At 41.5% G+C, this 17996-nt stretch overlaps 1 protein-coding gene across 1 annotated transcript; it reads left to right on the top strand.

The window, feature by feature from the left end:
* Nucleotides 1–4478: 4478 nt before the first annotated feature.
* On the top strand, nt 4479–16744 carry LOC148891882 (uncharacterized). The gene is made up of 12 exons (XM_089008486.1): nt 4479–4774; nt 5742–5875; nt 9311–9426; nt 9489–9569; nt 11162–11199; nt 11271–11404; nt 11484–11553; nt 11697–11816; nt 15237–15326; nt 15410–15493; nt 15583–15775; nt 16216–16744. The coding sequence occupies exons 1-12, from the start codon at nt 4653–4655 to the stop codon at nt 16435–16437; spliced, it is 1404 nt and encodes a 467-aa protein (XP_088864612.1). The 5' UTR covers nt 4479–4652; the 3' UTR covers nt 16438–16744.
* The last annotated feature ends 1252 nt before the right edge of the window (nt 16745–17996 follow it).

Genomic DNA, 17996 nt, shown 5'->3' with positions numbered 1-17996 from the left:
CAGGCCTGCGTGAAGCCGGATTTGTGACAGAAAACATTCGGAATTAGTAATAGGGCGCAAGTTTTTTTTTTTTTTTGGCCGCTCGTTGACCTTTTCGCTTGGTGTCTGATTAGTCATGCAAAGTGGACAAATAGCATCATGCATGTTGCCACAATCAAGGTATGGAAAGGTAACTTTTTCTGTGGTTGAATATCAACACCAAGTTAGTACATAGTTATAATCTTACTCCTCAAAAAGGTGAATTTTGTTCCTTTCGAAACATTTTTTTTGAAAAGCTGAGACTTTCCCTTGATAAGCCTGTTGTCAAAAATATGCATTTTTGAATGGAAAAAAAACTTGAACTTTATTCTCCTAGCTAGTTTTTCCTTGAACATATATGTATCTTTTTTCCTCTCTAAATATATTTTTTTCCTCCAAAATACAACATTTCAAAAATGCCCTCCTTTTTCACAAATCTAAAAAAATCTTCTCATAATATTACAACTCTTAATATAGTGTACCACATGACTGGATGTATTTCTAGTGAAAATTTAAATGTTTGATAAAAACACAATGTGAATTGCAGTTCATTATTCTCACACTATCAAAACAAACAGTGAGTTAAAATATTACCTGCAGAGGATTTTGGTGGGCTCAAGATTAATTGGTTTTGTCAAACTTCAATGGCCGACTTCCTGTTGGTTTCATGCCATCGATTTTTATCCTGCCATGATGAACGTGGTGACTGAAATTTGTGTGAATTGATAAACCTGATGCAGGAAGCCATTTCTTGACACTGTGGTGTTCAGGTTCGAATCAAAAATGTTCAGTCAATCTGTTCTTGACGTGATACATTTGGACCAGAGGTTCTTGGATGTAAAATGCGATAATTTACTTGTCTCGGTGCAGTTCTAATCTAGGTGTATGGGGATTATGCTGGACAAATGCCGTATTGTTCATACTGAGGGTGGAAAAAAATAATGAGTGGAAAGAGTTAGTGATGCTGAGTCATCGTACCATATTAGTTATTTAATAAGCCTCTGGGCTTTAATTATAATATACAGTATATTATAAGGGTCAACACAAATTCAGCAATTACCCAGCCATCCAGCCATTTTCTAATCTGTTTATCGTCACGAGGGTCATAAGGCATTCTGGAGCCTATCCAGGCTATCTGTAGGAAGGGTTGTTAATGTAGATACGTCATTTTGTAGAAGGAAAGTAACCTCTTCCTCCATAGCACTCATCCAACCTTGAGAGATTGTAAAATTTATACCACCCTCAAAAATTGAGGGAATACTACACACCATCCTATAGTAATAGTCAATGTTGGCTGAATAATGAAGGATTATTTCTGGTTATATATTGCCTAGCAAAGCCTCAGCCACAGTCTTTCGATTTTCTCAATATTTCATGTAAATACTGCAATGAGGTGTGTCTTCTGCCATATTTAGTCTAGCTTGTTTAACATTCTCATTCTCTGCGTAAACCCAGTGTGTCCTTGAAGGCACCTGTTAACATCAATACACTGCATACTGAAGACTTTGTCGAGACGAATTGATAAAAGGTAAGAATTGTTTTAGGAGACTGAAGTTTCGGTGTCGCAGCATAGTCTCGGTATCACCATTCTGATTTAATAAATATGTTGTGTGTCGTTGGTGTCCAAACACTGGACCGTGATCAAGAAGCCATTGTCTGTAAATCATTGGTGTCTGGAATATTCTACAAGGTACAGTGATACCTCAGTTTATGAATGATTTAGCTCACAAACTTTTCGCCTCACAAATTTGTGAGCATCTAGTCTTGGCTGACAAAATCATTTTCGGCGGACGAACCAAACCACAAGCAGTGCCAAAGTGGCTGGCGGACTAGTTTTCGTCACCTGTCGCCTACGCGACAAAAATTATGTTTTATGCGGACCTGAGAACGGATTATTCTCATTTTAATTGTTTCTTATGGGAAATAAATGTTTGCAAGACGGACTTTTTGCCTTACATGAAACACAATTTCTGGGAACCAATTAAGCTCGTAAGATCAGGTATCACTGTACAGTTCATCGACTCCAGCCTGTATTTGGATAACCAAAATCCTCATAATCCAAAATTAACGAATACGCGGAGTAAAGAAGTCCACTCTCTTCCAACACTAACCAGATAAACTATGTCCTTAGAGAAGTACAAATAACAAACACGTTTTGGACACCCGCACTTTATTTTTACAAGTGCAACACATATGCAAACACATCGTCTGCCCTGCTAAATTATGTATTTGTGAGCGCACTCACGTACAGACACACTCTCTCTCTCTCTCTCTCTCTCTCTCTCTCTCTCTCTCTCTCTCTCTCTCTCTCTCTCTCTCTCTCTCTCTCTCTCTCTCTCTCTCTCTCTCTCTCTCTCTCTCTCTCTCTCTCTCTCACACACACACACAGTGAATACATTGGGAGAAGGATGCTGAGTCTTGAACTTCACAGCAGGAGGTCGCGAGTTACACCAAACAGTAGGTTAATGGATGTTGTGAAAGAAGACAACATGAGGTTAGCTGGTGTGAGAGAAGGGGATGTACAGTTGTTGTTGTTCAGTTTGGATTGGATTGGAATTGCCTTTATTAGTCTCACAGTGGAGAAATTTACATCTCACAGCGGCAAAGTGATGAAAGGAATGAAAGTTTTATATATATATATATATATATATATATATATATATATATATATATATATATATCTTCTTTCCCTTTCGGCTTTTCGCTTCAAGGGGTCGCCACAGCAAATCAGGGTCCTCCATCTTTAGAGGTTTGATCCGCATGTTTGTTTTGGCCAAGCTTTTAGGTCGGATGTATTTATCCGGGCTTGGGACCGGCACAAGAAGACATATGTCCCTTTGTGGCTACAGAACAAGCAACTCGCTCAGTAAAAGGCTCCCAAACACAAAATGGTAATCAACACAGTATCGATGAGAAGGTTTCTTCAGCCGTCATCTGTACTTTTTTGAAGGTGTCGGACGTTTCGCCTCCTATCCAAGAGGCTTCGTCAGCGAACTAAAGTCTGACTGGTCGTATCGGCCCTATTTATTAGGGATATATAAATAGGGCCGATACGACCAGTCAGCCTTTATTAGGGATATATAAATAGGGCCGATACGACCAGTCAGACACTAGTTCGCTGACGAGGCCTCTTGGATAGGAGGCGAAACGTCCGAAACCTTCAAAATTGTACAGATGACGGCTGAAGAAACCTTCTCATCGATGGACCACTCCTGCACGACTGAGAGCCTACACAGACAAATCGACACAGTAACATTCAAAAATGCAAAAGCTATACAATTGGTCCAATTAACTAGATTATATCAGTTCTAAAATTAGATATGAAGTAATGCGTTTCTGTTTTGTGCGCTGCATCAATGGTCTTGTGCGCTGAGTATGTGCTGTGCGCGATTGCGCATGCGCGCAGCTTAGAGGGAACATTGCCTGTGACTTTAAAGCAGTGGTTCTTAATCTTGTTGGAGACACCGAACCCCATCAGTTTCATATGCTCATTCACCCTTCTTCCAATGACTGTGCCTACTAACTGCAGTCTAGACTGAGGGGTGGACCTCTGGGGCGGAGGATCCACCGAACCCTGAGACCGACTCACCGAACCCCTCGGGTTCAATAGAACCCGGGTTAAGAACCACTGCTTTAAAGTGTCCTTGAGAGTTTTGAAAGGCGCTTATAAATGAAGTGTATTATTAGTATTAAAAGAGAACTTCATTTGTAATTATTAAAATAGATTTGATAGGGTGGCACATTGTTAGGATAGGGCCAAAGCATGTGAATCAAACCTCTGAAGATGGTGGACAGATATTGGCTGTGACAACCCCTTGATGGGAAAGCCAAAAGAAAAGAAGATTATAAGACAAATTAAATACATTTTGAAATGACACTTCACCGCTGACTGCACGGACAGTATTTTGTCGGTTGTAGTCGACGTAGTTATGAAAGATGGCTGGCCGTCTGCGCCAGTGCGACTCACAGCGCAACTCAGGACAGTGTACAGTATTGTATAGTCAGATCCCGTAAAACAGACTTCCACGTGATAACCATCCTCCATTTTCTAGCTGCACGCGTGCTGGTGGTACGTTTAAGTTCCGGAAATGTGAATTCTTGTTCACATAAGTCAAATGTTGCCGAAAGAAAGTTGCAGTAATTATGTTTTTCCCCAATTCAAGTATTAAGGACATGAAAGTCATGAAATATAAATGTAATTCCAGTTATCTTTCAAATGTACATATACGAATGACTTTTCGTAACAACACAGACATGAAAGGCGTTTTGGTCTTCGAGTCGTACACGCACGACCACGCACAATGACGTTGTGTTACTCTTATTTTGACGTTCTCGTTTTCAAAATCCCCGTTAAAAAACGTTTCCATCGCAGCTGAACGCAGCAGACCCACAGGACAAACCATATCCCCTTGAGCAAATACGAATACTATTATCACGTCCGATTTCCCACCACAACTTGAATGCATCATATATTCCCCCAACATGGCCGCGAAATGGTGGTAGTCTGTTATTGTGCTAGTTCGTACAAAGACAGCGAAAAATCTAATAGATTCGCGTTTAAAACCACTCTGCTGTTCCTTTAACGGCGACTAAATCGCGGCATTAGACGACAGCGTTGCTTATTAATTAAAAAGATGAGTTACACCACGAAGGTAGTCCAGGTGACAAACGTGTCGCCGAGCACGACGTCGGAGCAGATGAGAACTCTCTTCGGTTTCCTGGGAACCATTGAAGAGCTCAAGTTATTTCCACCAGAGTAAGTTAACGAATTGACAGATTGAGTGATTCGTCCCCATTGGGGCATATTTGATGCTATTTGTTTAGCTTTCCGTTATAGCCAAACTGAGGCGTGACGCAAGGCCTAGCCCGCTCACGCGGCTTGTGAAGCCTCGGTAGCTAATTCGGCTAAATGTTGCATTCGGAAGATATTTTAGCCATCGTTCTTTGCATTTAAAATAAAAATAAAGGTAGTTTCCCCCGTAAATGAGCTGTCAGTATATCCGGGCTTTATTGGTTCCGTGTGAAACAAACCCGTAAGTAAACGGATTTACATTTGTAAAATCCAGAGCCAAGGTCGGATTTAAGTGTACTGCATTGTTTTGATTTAAGTCCGTGTAATGATGTAATGTAATTTCTGCAACGAAATGCCATTACGTACATCCATTTAATACTCAGATTATTGTTATCTGATTCTACAGGGAACAATGCAAACTAGATTTAAAACGCTGCATTAATAAAAAAAAAATATGGCATATAATTAAACCGTTTCACACAAAGACGACTAATGCTAATTTATATCAGCCTTCCCATATTGTCTTTGCTTGATGTGTTGTTTTTCCCAAGGAGCACATTGAACGAACCATTTGCTATTTGCAACCCCCCTTATTCGAAACTGAAGCTTTTTTAATTTCCTGCTTCAAATGTATGAATTCCAAATACAGTTTACTATTATCTTAAATCAAATTAATATTTAAAATTTGTTATAATCACTTGTACCACATAACACATGCAGTTACAAGATGCTACATTTATTTTCGACCGAGATTTGGTCTGAGCACCAAAATGGCAAATAGACAAGTCATTCACCACAATCACCCAATTTGTCAATGCGTGGAATGTAACATCCCTATTTCACAGCTCCCTGTGTGAATTACTGTGAAGTAATATGTCACAGAATGACGTTTTGCTCATTATAAATTGTCTATTTTCCTCTCTTTCTGCAGTGACTCTCCTATGCCAGTGACATCACGTGTGTGTTTTGTGAAGTTCCAGGAGCCCGAGTCTGTTGGTGTGTCCCAACATCTGACCAACACTGTGTTTGTGGACCGAGCACTGATTGTGGTCCCGTTTGCTGAAGGTTTGTGTCCTCCCAAAAATCTGAATGACTCAGAAGACTGCTCATTTGTGAACCACATGCCTGCGTATTTCGGTTAGATGTATTGGATATTGATTGCGGTGTACTGTTCCAATACCATTCCAATATTAAAAAAATCCATTGCAGTATACCAACATTTTGGTGGCAAATGTATTATTTTAAAACTGTGTTCTGAATTCAACCATATGCATTTAAGTTCCTCCTCCATACCAGTCTATCCTCTGTTAAACTTCTCTCTGTCATTTGTGTGCTTGTGTGTGTGCGCGTGCGCGAGTGGGTGTGTGGTTTTGTAGTGAAGAAGTCAAAAGCAGCCCCTGGTTGATGGCTGAAAGTGGTCCTCTGCCTGCCAACAGGGACTATAAACATTTGCAAAAGGCCAGAATGCATTCAAGCATTACCCCTCTCATTTTGTCCTCTTTTGTGTCTCCACTTTTTTCCCCTTAAATTAACTGCCATCTCTCCTAGGTGCTTGCGAGGTAACCGATAGATAAAATGTAAAGTTACAGGATTGCTCAAAATTGGACCCATCCAACCTTCGAACAAAGTATACCAAAGGGCACGCCTCCACTTGTTTTTTTTTTTTTTGTTTAGTGTTCTTTGAAAATATTAAAATTACATCAGGAATGAGAGCTGATGTTCAGTATCTTTCACGACTGCTGGTGCATAAGCTTCACTTGATTCCTTCATTATATGTACGACCGGTAATTACAAATTGCAACTACCACTTTGCATGATGGTATGAAGCGAATACGCGTCACGAGCACTCTGGTCCATTTTGTGGGCTTCCTCAAGTTTTAGTCAAGACAATATGCATACAAAAAATGGTAGCATTATAAAAAGTCATATTCAAGAAAATATCCACAAATAGTTGGTTGTTTTTCTGTACCAATAAAATTGTAACATAAAAATCTGAAGAAAACAAATCTAAATTTTAATACATTAGTCAAAATCATCGGAGGGGGAAAGGTTGTAATTTAGTAGGAGTAACGTTGTGACATATTGGGAAACAGAAAAATGTCAAATTATCCATTAAGGAGACTTAACATTCAATTTACTCGTAGTCTGAAATAAATCACATTTATATAACTAGTTGTAAATGTAATGGCATACTTATCACAAGAGAATTTTAAGACAATAGGTTTTCCTTTAATTAAATATTTTTTGCCCCTGCCTCTAAACACTGCTTTATTTTACTTTAGAGTTATGGTTTTTTTTTTTTCTTTTCAAGATGGCCCTCGCCTTGCCTCATCACGCTGCTTTATTTTACTTAGATTTACTTTTTAATTTTTTTTTAATGTGGCCCTGGCCCTCAGTTAATAATGATTCAACGCAAGGTAAACAAACGTGTGACTGTCCCGCAGTGTCGCATACAGTATGTGACGGCGGCCACATTGAATGTGCCCAACAGGCATCTCAGGCAGCCCCCAAAATTCACATTTTAGTATTAATTTATGCGTGGCAGAACAACTCAGTCATTATTTATCATAGACATAGATCCTTGTCTACTTACACTATACACTAGAAATGTAAAAGGTTGGATGAAAGTCGCCATGGTCGTTGAGAGCACTTGCATAACAGTCTGCATCTGAGACGGCTCCCGAAATGCCTCACCGGACGTTGCTGCACTGTGTAACATTTAACAGTGGTCTTCTTTTTGTTGTTGTGTTTTACAGTTGTTTTTCCCTGGCTCAGCCAGTCCCGCAGGCTGAAACGCTCCTGCAGAAAAATACCACCCGACTTAATTTGTCTCCTGCAGGCATTTTCTCCCCCCACCCTCTCTCTCTCTCCCTCTCCAGTGTGCTCTTTTTGTTTACATGTTGTGTGTATGTTTGTGTGTGTGTGTGTGTATATGTATTCACGATGTCTGAAGATTGAGATGAATTAAGCAGTATTCTGTTGGGTGGGATTGTCAATTTCGGATAAGCATCCAGCGTCATACATTTTCAAAACTAGTCTATGCAACAATGACATTCAAATCTAGACAGGCTGTCATAGCAAAGGCCTACCCCCAATTGAGAGACCTCAAAAGATGCCCTCTCTATCTGGCTCGTTTGTAATTCCAGTTTAGCTACGTTTTCGATCATCCCAACACACGTTCTTTTAATTGGTGCCGTCTTATAGAAGTGACTTGACTTTGAGGTTTTTCGAACTGTAAAGTTTTGTTTCTTTTTGGGCGTTTTTGGTGGTGGTGAACTCAACTCATGTTAATATGCAACTGTTTGACAGTGCAGAATTCTTAAATGTGAGTGAAGTCTACTATCATAACAGTGCAAAACAGCATACGGACCCTAATACATTGGTGTTGCAGTGTTAAAACTCCTGATCACAAATAGTTGACCAATATTGTTAATCAACACTAAGAGAAATATATTATTTTTCTTCTGTGAAGATTAAATGTGTTTGCAGCTTATTCTGAACTGTCACTGTCAAATTTCTAAAATATTCACACTTTTAAAAGGCATTGCATGCATTAATCTAAAGTCAAGGCCCTTATATTTTGGTTTTATTCGCGACAACAGGTGCACAATGTTTATATATGGAAGCAACTTGACATGGAACACATTGTGAAATTGCTTGCAAAAAATTCCAATGAAAAAACATAATCTTACGCAGGAACCTTATGTCGGACTATGCCAAATTCCAATTTTGATCCAAATTCTTCGTGGCAACTGAGGACCCTATTTTCATTAGCCCACTGAGGGAGCCCATCTGTGTCTGCTTACATTTGATGTCTCTCTTGTTAAAATTGTTTACTTTTCAAATATTTACAGGTTCTACATCACACGGGCATTTGTGTCCGCACGCGTTCTCTCGCTATGATACTTAAGGGCTTGAAAAAAAGTAAATGGAAGGTCACATTTTGACTTTGTTTTGCTTTGAGTAGTATGGGTGTAATAGATGCAAGGACAGGTAAGCAGAAAAAAGATGTTACAGCAGGTTGATGCTGCTGCCGCCATATGGTATATATTTTACTGTAATGTGCACATTTGCTTATTTTCCAATTTATTTTGGAGACATTGTGTCAGACTACTTGCCAACCGCCCTAAAATTCTCTCTGTTGTTTGTATCTCCGATTTTTTTCTCTGTGTGTGCTTTTTAGTAGCGAAGGCGCCGTGAGTGAGTCGCTTGTTTGAGTAAACCGTCTAAATGAAAACTCACTGCCCATTGGAGAAGAGCTGGGCTTGCTCACGTTTGGTTCATGACTTAGCAAACACGTTCAGGTGATCCATTCTTGGCAGTGTTCATTGGACTTAGTGTGATTGTATTGCCAGCATTAGTTTGTCACTGCAATCATTGTGTTCAAGTCTGCATACCCCTGGAAGGTAAAACGTCTGTGTGAAGCCACTTTTCTTGGACATGTTTGAGGCGCACATGATAGCCATTTCCCATGCTGACGCCACCTTGTGTTCTCTACAGGATCCATCCCAGATGAAGCCAAAGCGTTGTCCTTGCTGGCGCCGGCCAACGCAGTCGCGGGCATCCTGCCTGGGGGAGGACTTCTGCCCACGCCTAACCCCATGCCCGGTCCTGCTGTAAGTCGCCAGACCACTTTTTTTGCTGCCAATCCTTCCAACTAACCGTTCTCATCGCTCAGATGGGAGCGAACCCGTTTGCCGGTCTAAACATGGATGCCATGACTGCATTTGGATTCCCAGGACCCAACATGAACCCGCAGGTGAGCGTACACTTTGACATAAACACCAACGTAGCAATAATAGAAACACCCTTGTAGTAGTTGACTAGAAGACGCGAAAAGTCGCATGGAATTCTTACCCACAGTTTTTAAATAATTTTGAAAATTCTAGATTCTTCTTATCCAAGAAACTTCGTCAGCAACCTGACGAAGTTTCTTGGATAAGAAGCGGAACGTCCGACACCTTCAAAGAAGTACAGATGACGGCTGAAGAAACATTTTCATCGATGGCCCACTCCTGTACGACTGAGAATTTACACAGACGTTCTAGATTACAGCTAACACAAATCCCCAGTCACCAAAGAAATATTACAGAATCACAATGATTTCGCCCTCACATTTGCACATTTATATAAATAACAGTGCATCCTTTCCTCAGTATGCCTGAGTCAGAAAGATTGATTTAGCCACTGCTTGTCAAAGCCAAGGCATTCATGTAGTCTCACCGACTCATCTTCTACTGCATTCTCACCCTTGCTGTCACCAAAGTTTAGGAACAAAATCCACAGGTGATCACCACCATGAATGATTACCATATTTTCTGGTGTTTAAGGCGCATCCAAAAGCCTTCGTTTTTTTTGTTTTTGTTTTTTCCAAAAGATGACCCTGCACCTTGTGCGCCTTATATGTGAAGTAACATTGAGCCACAACAGGTCTCACAATGATTCAGTTTTCAGCCACCGACTCTATTTTCCGCTGTAGAAGTAGTGTGAAGCCCCAGCCTATGCTGTAGCGCCTATATTTGAAAAACTTATGTATTATATTTGGAAAACTTTTCATTCGTTGAAGGTGTGATTTAGATATGGAAAAAGTTTGAAAATACATGATTCATTGGTGGTGTGCCTTATACACCGGAAAATACAATATATTTCTCATCCGGTACAATCGCAAAAGTTTGTTTGACACATTGGAAACGTTTTTAATTTGACTCATCTTCGGCAGTGGCATGAGGTCTTTCCTGTGCACCACTGTCGATATTGGGCTTCCGTTGCGGCGCAACGCTGCCAATGCAATTAAGATACCATCAAACCTTATTACAATGTACCGCAAAAAACATAACTAGTCTGTACCATATCATGGTTGTTTCTTGTAACCATTCCCAATAAAATGTCCGCCAACTACAATGACCTTTATTGATGTAAAAAACAAGAATCTGGAATACAGTATGAACATGACAATTACAAGCGGGTATGCAGTATGAAGAAAATGTTCAATCAGCAAGTGAAAAGTGCGATCTCCAGTTCAGGATGTGCGGCAGGAAAATCCTGTAAAAATATTGAAATCATAATCAATGTACTTTAGACTACAAAGATGGTTCAATCAAGTGCCCTCCATTTTGTCTAAATTGCTTCATCATTTTGGTACAAAGGTTACAAGTCTTCATTTTCAATTCTGAGCATTTGACATTTTTTGCAAACAAATCAAAGATGACATCGCATTGCTGGAAGATCAGAGACTCGGTCGGTTGCTCTTATGTCATCCCTTATGATGCTATTAGGGGGTACACATACTCGCTGATTTGTGTTGGGTTGATCCTAATTGTCTCTTCTTATTGTACATTCGTGTGTTGGCAGGCTGCTGACCAGCTGCTGAAGCTCATGGCTGATCCACAGTAAGTCAATGTCCAAGACTCAATGTATGATAGTTTTTTTTTTCCATACAAACTAACATGTGTTGGTGTAGACTCAACCCACTGGCTGCCGGTTTCAATCTGAGTGCCGGCCTCAAAGCTGACGCTGCCAACAAGGAAATGGAGGAAGCCATGAAGCGAGTGCGAGAGGCGCAGTCGCTTATTTCTGCCGCCATTGAACCTGGAAGTCAGTTTGCAAATGGGTTTTCTTCTTCCTCAATGCTATCTAAGTGGCTGTCTTCTTACATCTTATGTCGCTCTGCTAGACGAGAGCCGGAAGAAGCGTTCTCGGTCCAGGTCCAGAAGGAGGCGCTCCCGTTCCAGGTCAAGACGCAGGTACTTATTGAGAACCACTAGAAATAGAAATAACTTTCCCTAATTGGATGCTTGCTCTTTATGGGGTCAAGGGGTGTTGTGAATACAAAAGGTAACTGGGGTGGGGAGTATTCTAAAAAGAGGTAACACTAGCAACATTGCAGGCGAAGCGGCAGCAGGTCCAGACGCCGCTCAGTGTCCAGAAGCAGGCGGCGTTCCAAAAGCCCTCGGAGGAGACGAAGCCGCTCCAGAGACAGAGGCAGGCGCTCCAGGAGCAGATCCAGGTATCTGCACGACAGACTCACTGTGCTAAAAAAAGATCACCCGTTACATCTACAATCTACATCAGGGGTCGGGAACCTTTTTGACTAAGAGAGCCATAAAAGTAAAATATTTAGAAATGTTTTTCAGCGAGAGCCACACGCGCGCGCACATACAAACGCTCGCGTGCGCACACGCGCGGCCACTTTTCAACAAAATATCAGAATGTATATTTAAAATAACTTTGTGAGATTACTCACCGTTAACATGGATGGTTTTCCGTTCCTCGTGTTTGGTAAAAATCCAGGAAAACGATCGGAATGAAATTCAATTTGCCGGTCCAGAGGCGAAGTTACTGCTAGCTAGCCTGCACACGGCTCATATAAGCTTCCACACTTGCTATCTGCAATCTACTCGCAGAAGTATGTTGATGCTAACGTTAACATCGGGCTTGTTAAAATGTCACTGACATTCGACTGTTTCATCGATGGTATTGTTTCATTGCAAATTAGAATCAGGATTTTCTCTCCTCTCATGCTCTGTTGCATTCACGCTGAAGTGCACAAGTTGGGCTCATTTAAAGGGGCGTTTACCTGTTTCAACATGACGGCCACTATCATCCAATCAACATGGCGCTTTCGGCCATTCTAGGTCAGTGTCATCCAATCAAAATTGCGCTTTCCGCCAACTGCAGCCCCAACGGGAAATGAACGACGAAAAAAACGACAATATGTATTATAATATGTAATATTTATCGGCGAGCCATATGCAATCATCAAAAGAGCCATATATGGCTCGCGAGCCATAGGTTCCCGACCCTTGATCTACATGGTACATAAACCAACCTCAAACATCTCATCAGAAAAATAATGACACAAAATAAAGCTGTTCCCACGATATCTCTACATGCGCTCTATTTTTTCCCTCAGTTTCTAACACTAAAATTAATCAATCCCCACAACATAATCCTGTGACCACCATGATTCAGGGTACAGATGGTTTTGGCCTTGCAGTCACATCAGAGATCAACCTTTGTCTCACCGAAGCACCACATTTTCTTTCTCGTGGTCTGTGCCTTTTGCCAAAATCCAGTTTAAGGTGGATTTGCATTTCAGTAGGCTGCGACCTGGTCCCTCCATAATGTTGTTTGGTTCTGTCCGTCAATATACAATGAGACCTTTTCTTACGAACTTAATTGGTTCCCAGACAGAGTGTGTAAGGTGAAAAGTGTGTATCCCGTTGAAATGAGAATAATCCGTTCCCAGGTTTCCATAAAATATAATTTTCAACTAAATAAGCCTTAAAACTACACACAACTTACCTTATTCTATGTATAATAAATGTGCTATTGTATTGTAATGAAGGAAATACACTGCACTGTATAATAAATCGATGAGCAGGTTTCTTCAGCTATCATCTGTACAAAAGTGAAGGTTTCGGACGTTTCGCCTCCTATCCAAGAGGCTTCGTCAGCGAACTAAAGTCTGACTGGTCGTATCGGCCCCATTTATATATCCCTCATGTCCAGACATGGTGGCGCCGGACACAGCTATGATAGGTCCCTACTCTCAGGTTGGAGGGGGCAGGGGACCCCTCCCTGTGGAAACCTTCACTTTTGTACAGATGACGGCTGAAGAAACCTGCTCATCGATGGACCACTCCTGTACGACTGAGAGCTTACACAGACTGTATAATAAAGTCATTTTATTTACATTTGTGGTGGTCATTGATGGCTTGATGGAATGGCGGAGGTCAGAGGGAATTGCTGTTTGGAAAGAGGCACATTACATGAGGACTGTAATTAAACAAATAAACTGTACAGTAAAATAACGTTTTATTTACCTTTGTGATGGTCGTTGATGGCTAATGGAAGAAGTGTCACCTTCCACAAGGACTGTTGGTAACTCAACCTTTGGTGTGTCTTCTCTTCTTTGCTTCTTTGGGGACTCATCATTTTTACTGATTAAAAACCTCTTAATTGACACCTGTTGCTTTCTGACTTGTAAGGTCTTACGAAGCTGAGGCATCACATTATTGTTCATCATGTTGATGATTGTCATAGCCACAGTCTTTTCTGGATGGAACTGTTCGATAAAAGCCTGCACATCATTCCACTTTGCCAACATTGCCTTGATGAGCTCACTTGATGTTGCAGCCATCTCCTCCTCCTCGCCCTCAGATGTTCTCGAACCATCCGTTGCTGGCTTTAAAATCCTCAATAAGCGGCGAACTTCTAGGTTGCCGCATGGCGATATCGGCGTGAATTAGCTGTGCTTTCTCGCATATAATTGCTTTACTCACGCTGTCGCCGGATAACTGCTTTTCGTTAATCCAAATTATCAGAAGTTTTTGAACTTCTTTGATTGCCTGAGACCATTGCATTGACAGCACGGAAACACCTTTTGCAACAGACACGCACCTTTGATGGCTTCTATGTTGCAGAGAATGGTAGCAATGGTTGACTTAGCATAGCCGTACTGGGCAACTAAATCACACAAACGCACACCTCGTTCATGTTTTTCAATTATCTCCTTCTTCTCCTCGACAGTGATTTTTGTTTTTTGTCTTGTTTGGCTGAACACGAGCCTGTGATTGAGTTTTTCGGTCCCATAAGAGTAAAATTATCTGAAAAGCCCCTGCAAAGCTCCTCGGAGGCGATCGATGTGTGCATTCAAAGAGAGCGGGTGTGGAAAGGTGCGCCGGCTGGAGCACTGTTCAGTCGTGTGCATCCGCCAAAGATCACTCCGCCAGATCCGAAGATCACTCCGCCAGCCGTGGTGTGTGTGGATCGCGAAAAGTAGTGTGTATTTCAAGGTTTAAGTTTCATAAATTTGATTGCCGCAAACCGAAAATTTCGTAAGGCAAGGTGTTCGTAAAGCGAAGTCTCACTGTACTTAAAAAGTAGTGATGGCCAAATCAAACCCCAGGAAGCTTTGTAGCTAACAGGGTTGGAAGGTTCATGCAGCTTCATTCACTTTATGGCTTCACCATTGATCAAGAAGCCAAATAGGTCAACAATGTTGAGAATTCTATTGTTTGTTGAAGAAAACTGTGTATATTACAAGGTTTAAAAATATTCTTTAACAGGTCCCAGAGGTAGAGAAATGCAACTGGCCGTTGATTTTAATGTGGACATGTGTTTCTATGTGCCCCCCCCCCCCCCCCCCCCCCAGTCCATTGTGTCAAAATTTGGTTTGGATAGGTACATTTGGACCACCACAGTTGCATATAAAATTTTTCAGGAAAGTCCACTGTAATCTCTGCTGAAGCAGTCACATGGTCCAGCTGGCCAGCAAGGCATCACACTTCATTTTAAACATTTTTCCCAAAATGAAGCACGCCTCGACACACACTTACTGGAAACGGCCCTTACTCGACACAATCTTCCGAGCCTCTGCACATTTTGTCCCATCACCACTTAAAACACTAAATTTTCCCAACAGAGATCGTAAGAAGGAAGAGGCGCTGAGGAGGAGATCCAAAACGCCGCCTAAGAGTTACAGCACCACTCGGAGGTCACGCAGCGTCAGCCGGTGAGTGGCGGGATACTCCTCAAAGTTTTGACTTTTTTTAAACCACAATCACATCGTTTGTCTTTTCTGGCATCTCGTGTTAGGAGACGCAGACGCAGTCGCAGCGCCAGCCGCTCCCCTAAAAAGTCACCCAAGAGGAGGAGCTCCAGATCGCCATCTCCTCGCAGGTTAGCAGAAGCTGAAAAAAAATCGACATCAGGCTTGCATTTCGTTTGGCAAATGGCTAACCAATCAACTTTTGTTGTCTTTTTCAAAGACATAAGAAGGAGAAGAAGCGTGACAAGGAGCGAGAGCGCCGCAGTGACAAAGACCGTGGACGAGAGGAGAGGGAGAGGTCCACTAGCAAGAAGAAAAGAAGCAGAGACAAGGAGAGGGAGAGGGAAAGGGAGAGAGAGAGAGACAGGGATAGGGATAGAAAGTCTGACATAGGAGACAAGGGAGACATCAAGGTAAAATCAAACTAACTCAAATTGATGCTCATTTTAAATTTGACCCCTAATTCGAAAAAGAAGACACTTTGTTCCAATCACTTCAATGTTTCGTTTTTTGCAGCCCATCTCCACAGGAAATCCACAGAAATCAGGCGATTTACTATTTTTTTTTAATACTCGTGACAATGATTATGAATAAAAATGATTGGGCCGGGCCATCTTTGTACATTTTTTTCTTTTTAAGATGGAAAAAAACGAAACTATTGTGAAACAGTCAAGCAATATCTCAATGGAACAACAAATAGCAGTGTTGATGCTTGGCTGGATTTATGTTTAAATTTAGGTCCTGGGCTTTGTATCTATCATTAATTATCTCTCGGAATTGTATATGCCCAAATATCAACAGCTGTATCAGCCTGGAAAAAAAGGCAACTAAATTTGTTTGTTGTGCGCTTCAGATTACGAGGGATTATGACGAAGAGGAGCAAGGTTACGACAGCGAGAAGGAGCGTCAGGAGAGGAAGGCATCAGACTACTCGGATTCGGACTACCAGCCTCAGTACGCAGACGGCAATGGTGACTCACAGCAGGCCAACGGTGACGAAGATGATGATGATGACGATGACGACGACGACGACAATGCAGACGTCCAAGAGGATGACATGGATGTCAGCGACTAGGCACGCCGTCTTCTGCTTTGTCCCGCTTGATACAGCCGAATGTGAATCGTGATTCAAAGAACAAAGAAAAAGAACATTTTCCCTCTTGTGGTTTGCTTCCTTTTCCACCCGTCACATTAGTGTGTTGATGCTTGTCACATTGAAACTGGAAGTCAAAGATGGAAGTTGTTGCTTTTCTTCTCACATTACGCTACAACACATGCATCCTTTTTGTAGGCTTTCCTTTATCCATGTTAGTGTTTTATTTGGAAATGTTTGTTTTATCAAGGGTTTCTTTTATATAAATAAAAACCGTTTGGTTAATGCTGTTATGTATATTTTTCCTGAAGTGGCGCACACTGAAATTCATCATTTCATTTTTAGGTTAGTTGGGAGTATCTATACATTTTACACAACCTGGTTTGTGTATTTTTAAAGATACTGCACTCAGCGTCCATTTAGTCCATATTTTTCCATCAGAAATTTTGCACAGCAGAAAATACGTTTCATTGCTTGCTTTATTGCACATTTTCGACAGTCATTTAAACTTAAAACAAAACATCCGCAGTTCTTTGTTAAGGAGTGTCCGTATCACGTTCACATCACGGTCTTGATGGCATGATGAAGGATTCGAGTTAGCGTCACTGATCGTCGCCGTCCTGTTTTTGTTATGGAGCAGAGATCCGGAAGTACTGCCAATGCTGTGATCGGCTGCAAAGCGAAGCAATTCCAATCACTACTTGCCAAACCATAGCAATAATACATAAACAAAACATGCACTTGCGTAAAGGTACTTCCTTTTTTTTGTTTAGTCACAAAACCCCGTATTCCGCCAATCAAATCATACGCTCCTCAGACACCGAAAAGGGGAAACCACCCGGAAATACGTCTGTGTAAACTCAGTCGTACATGAGTGGTCCATCGATGCGAAGGTTTCTTCAGCCGTCATCTGTACTTTTTTTTGGAGGTGTCGGACGTTTCGCCTCCTATCCAAGAGGCTTCGTCGGCGAACTAAAGTCTTACTAGTCGTATCGGCCCTATTTATATATCCCTAATGTCCCCGGAAATACAAAAGAGAGCGCGAAATACTTATACTGAATCACACGTTTTGAGTCAATGCCGGGGCAATCTTCGATGTTGTGTCACGTCAGCGAGTGACTTTGGTGCACTCTGTTGCACAGTTGCGTGGGCACGTTTTAGATTGTCCTCTTGCCGCAACTAATTAATTAATTAACTAATTAATTGTGCATCGCCCTCTTCTGTCGCAGCTTCGTTTGTTGCAGCTTGTTCTCACGCTGATTCTAAGTGAGTCTTTGTTTTCGACGTTGTCGTCATTGCTGCTTGCCTCTGCTCAGTCTGCTGCTTCCCGAGCCCCTGCAGTAGCGTGGGAAATTGTTAGTGATGGGTAGATGAGGCACCCTGTATCGTTTTGACACTGTGTTGGTGAATACTGACACCTGGTGGACTAAGTGGATTAAGTGAACATCTGTGAATGCCTAAATAAAAGTGTTGTGAATGACAAAGGACTCATTGTAATTAAAGATGTTTATTAAAAAAAGTTTCTCCAGCGTTTTGTTATT

This window comes from Hippocampus bargibanti, linkage group LG11, assembly GCF_051943395.1.
Source record: "Hippocampus bargibanti isolate YZ-2025 linkage group LG11, ASM5194339v1, whole genome shotgun sequence".
In the NCBI taxonomy this organism is placed as follows: Eukaryota; Metazoa; Chordata; class Actinopteri; order Syngnathiformes; family Syngnathidae; genus Hippocampus; species Hippocampus bargibanti.
This window is presented reverse-complemented; position numbering and strand designations above follow the sequence as displayed.

Coding starts and splice junctions, on each gene's coding strand:
- LOC148891882 (XM_089008486.1), top strand. CDS start 4,653: ATGAGTTACACCACGAAGGTAGTCCAGGTGACAAACGTGTCGCCGAGC. Junction 4,775..5,741: donor CTCAAGTTATTTCCACCAGA/GTAAGTTAACGA, acceptor CTCTTTCTGCAG/TGACTCTCCTATGCCAGTGA. Junction 11,405..11,483: donor TGCCGCCATTGAACCTGGAA/GTCAGTTTGCAA, acceptor TCGCTCTGCTAG/ACGAGAGCCGGAAGAAGCGT.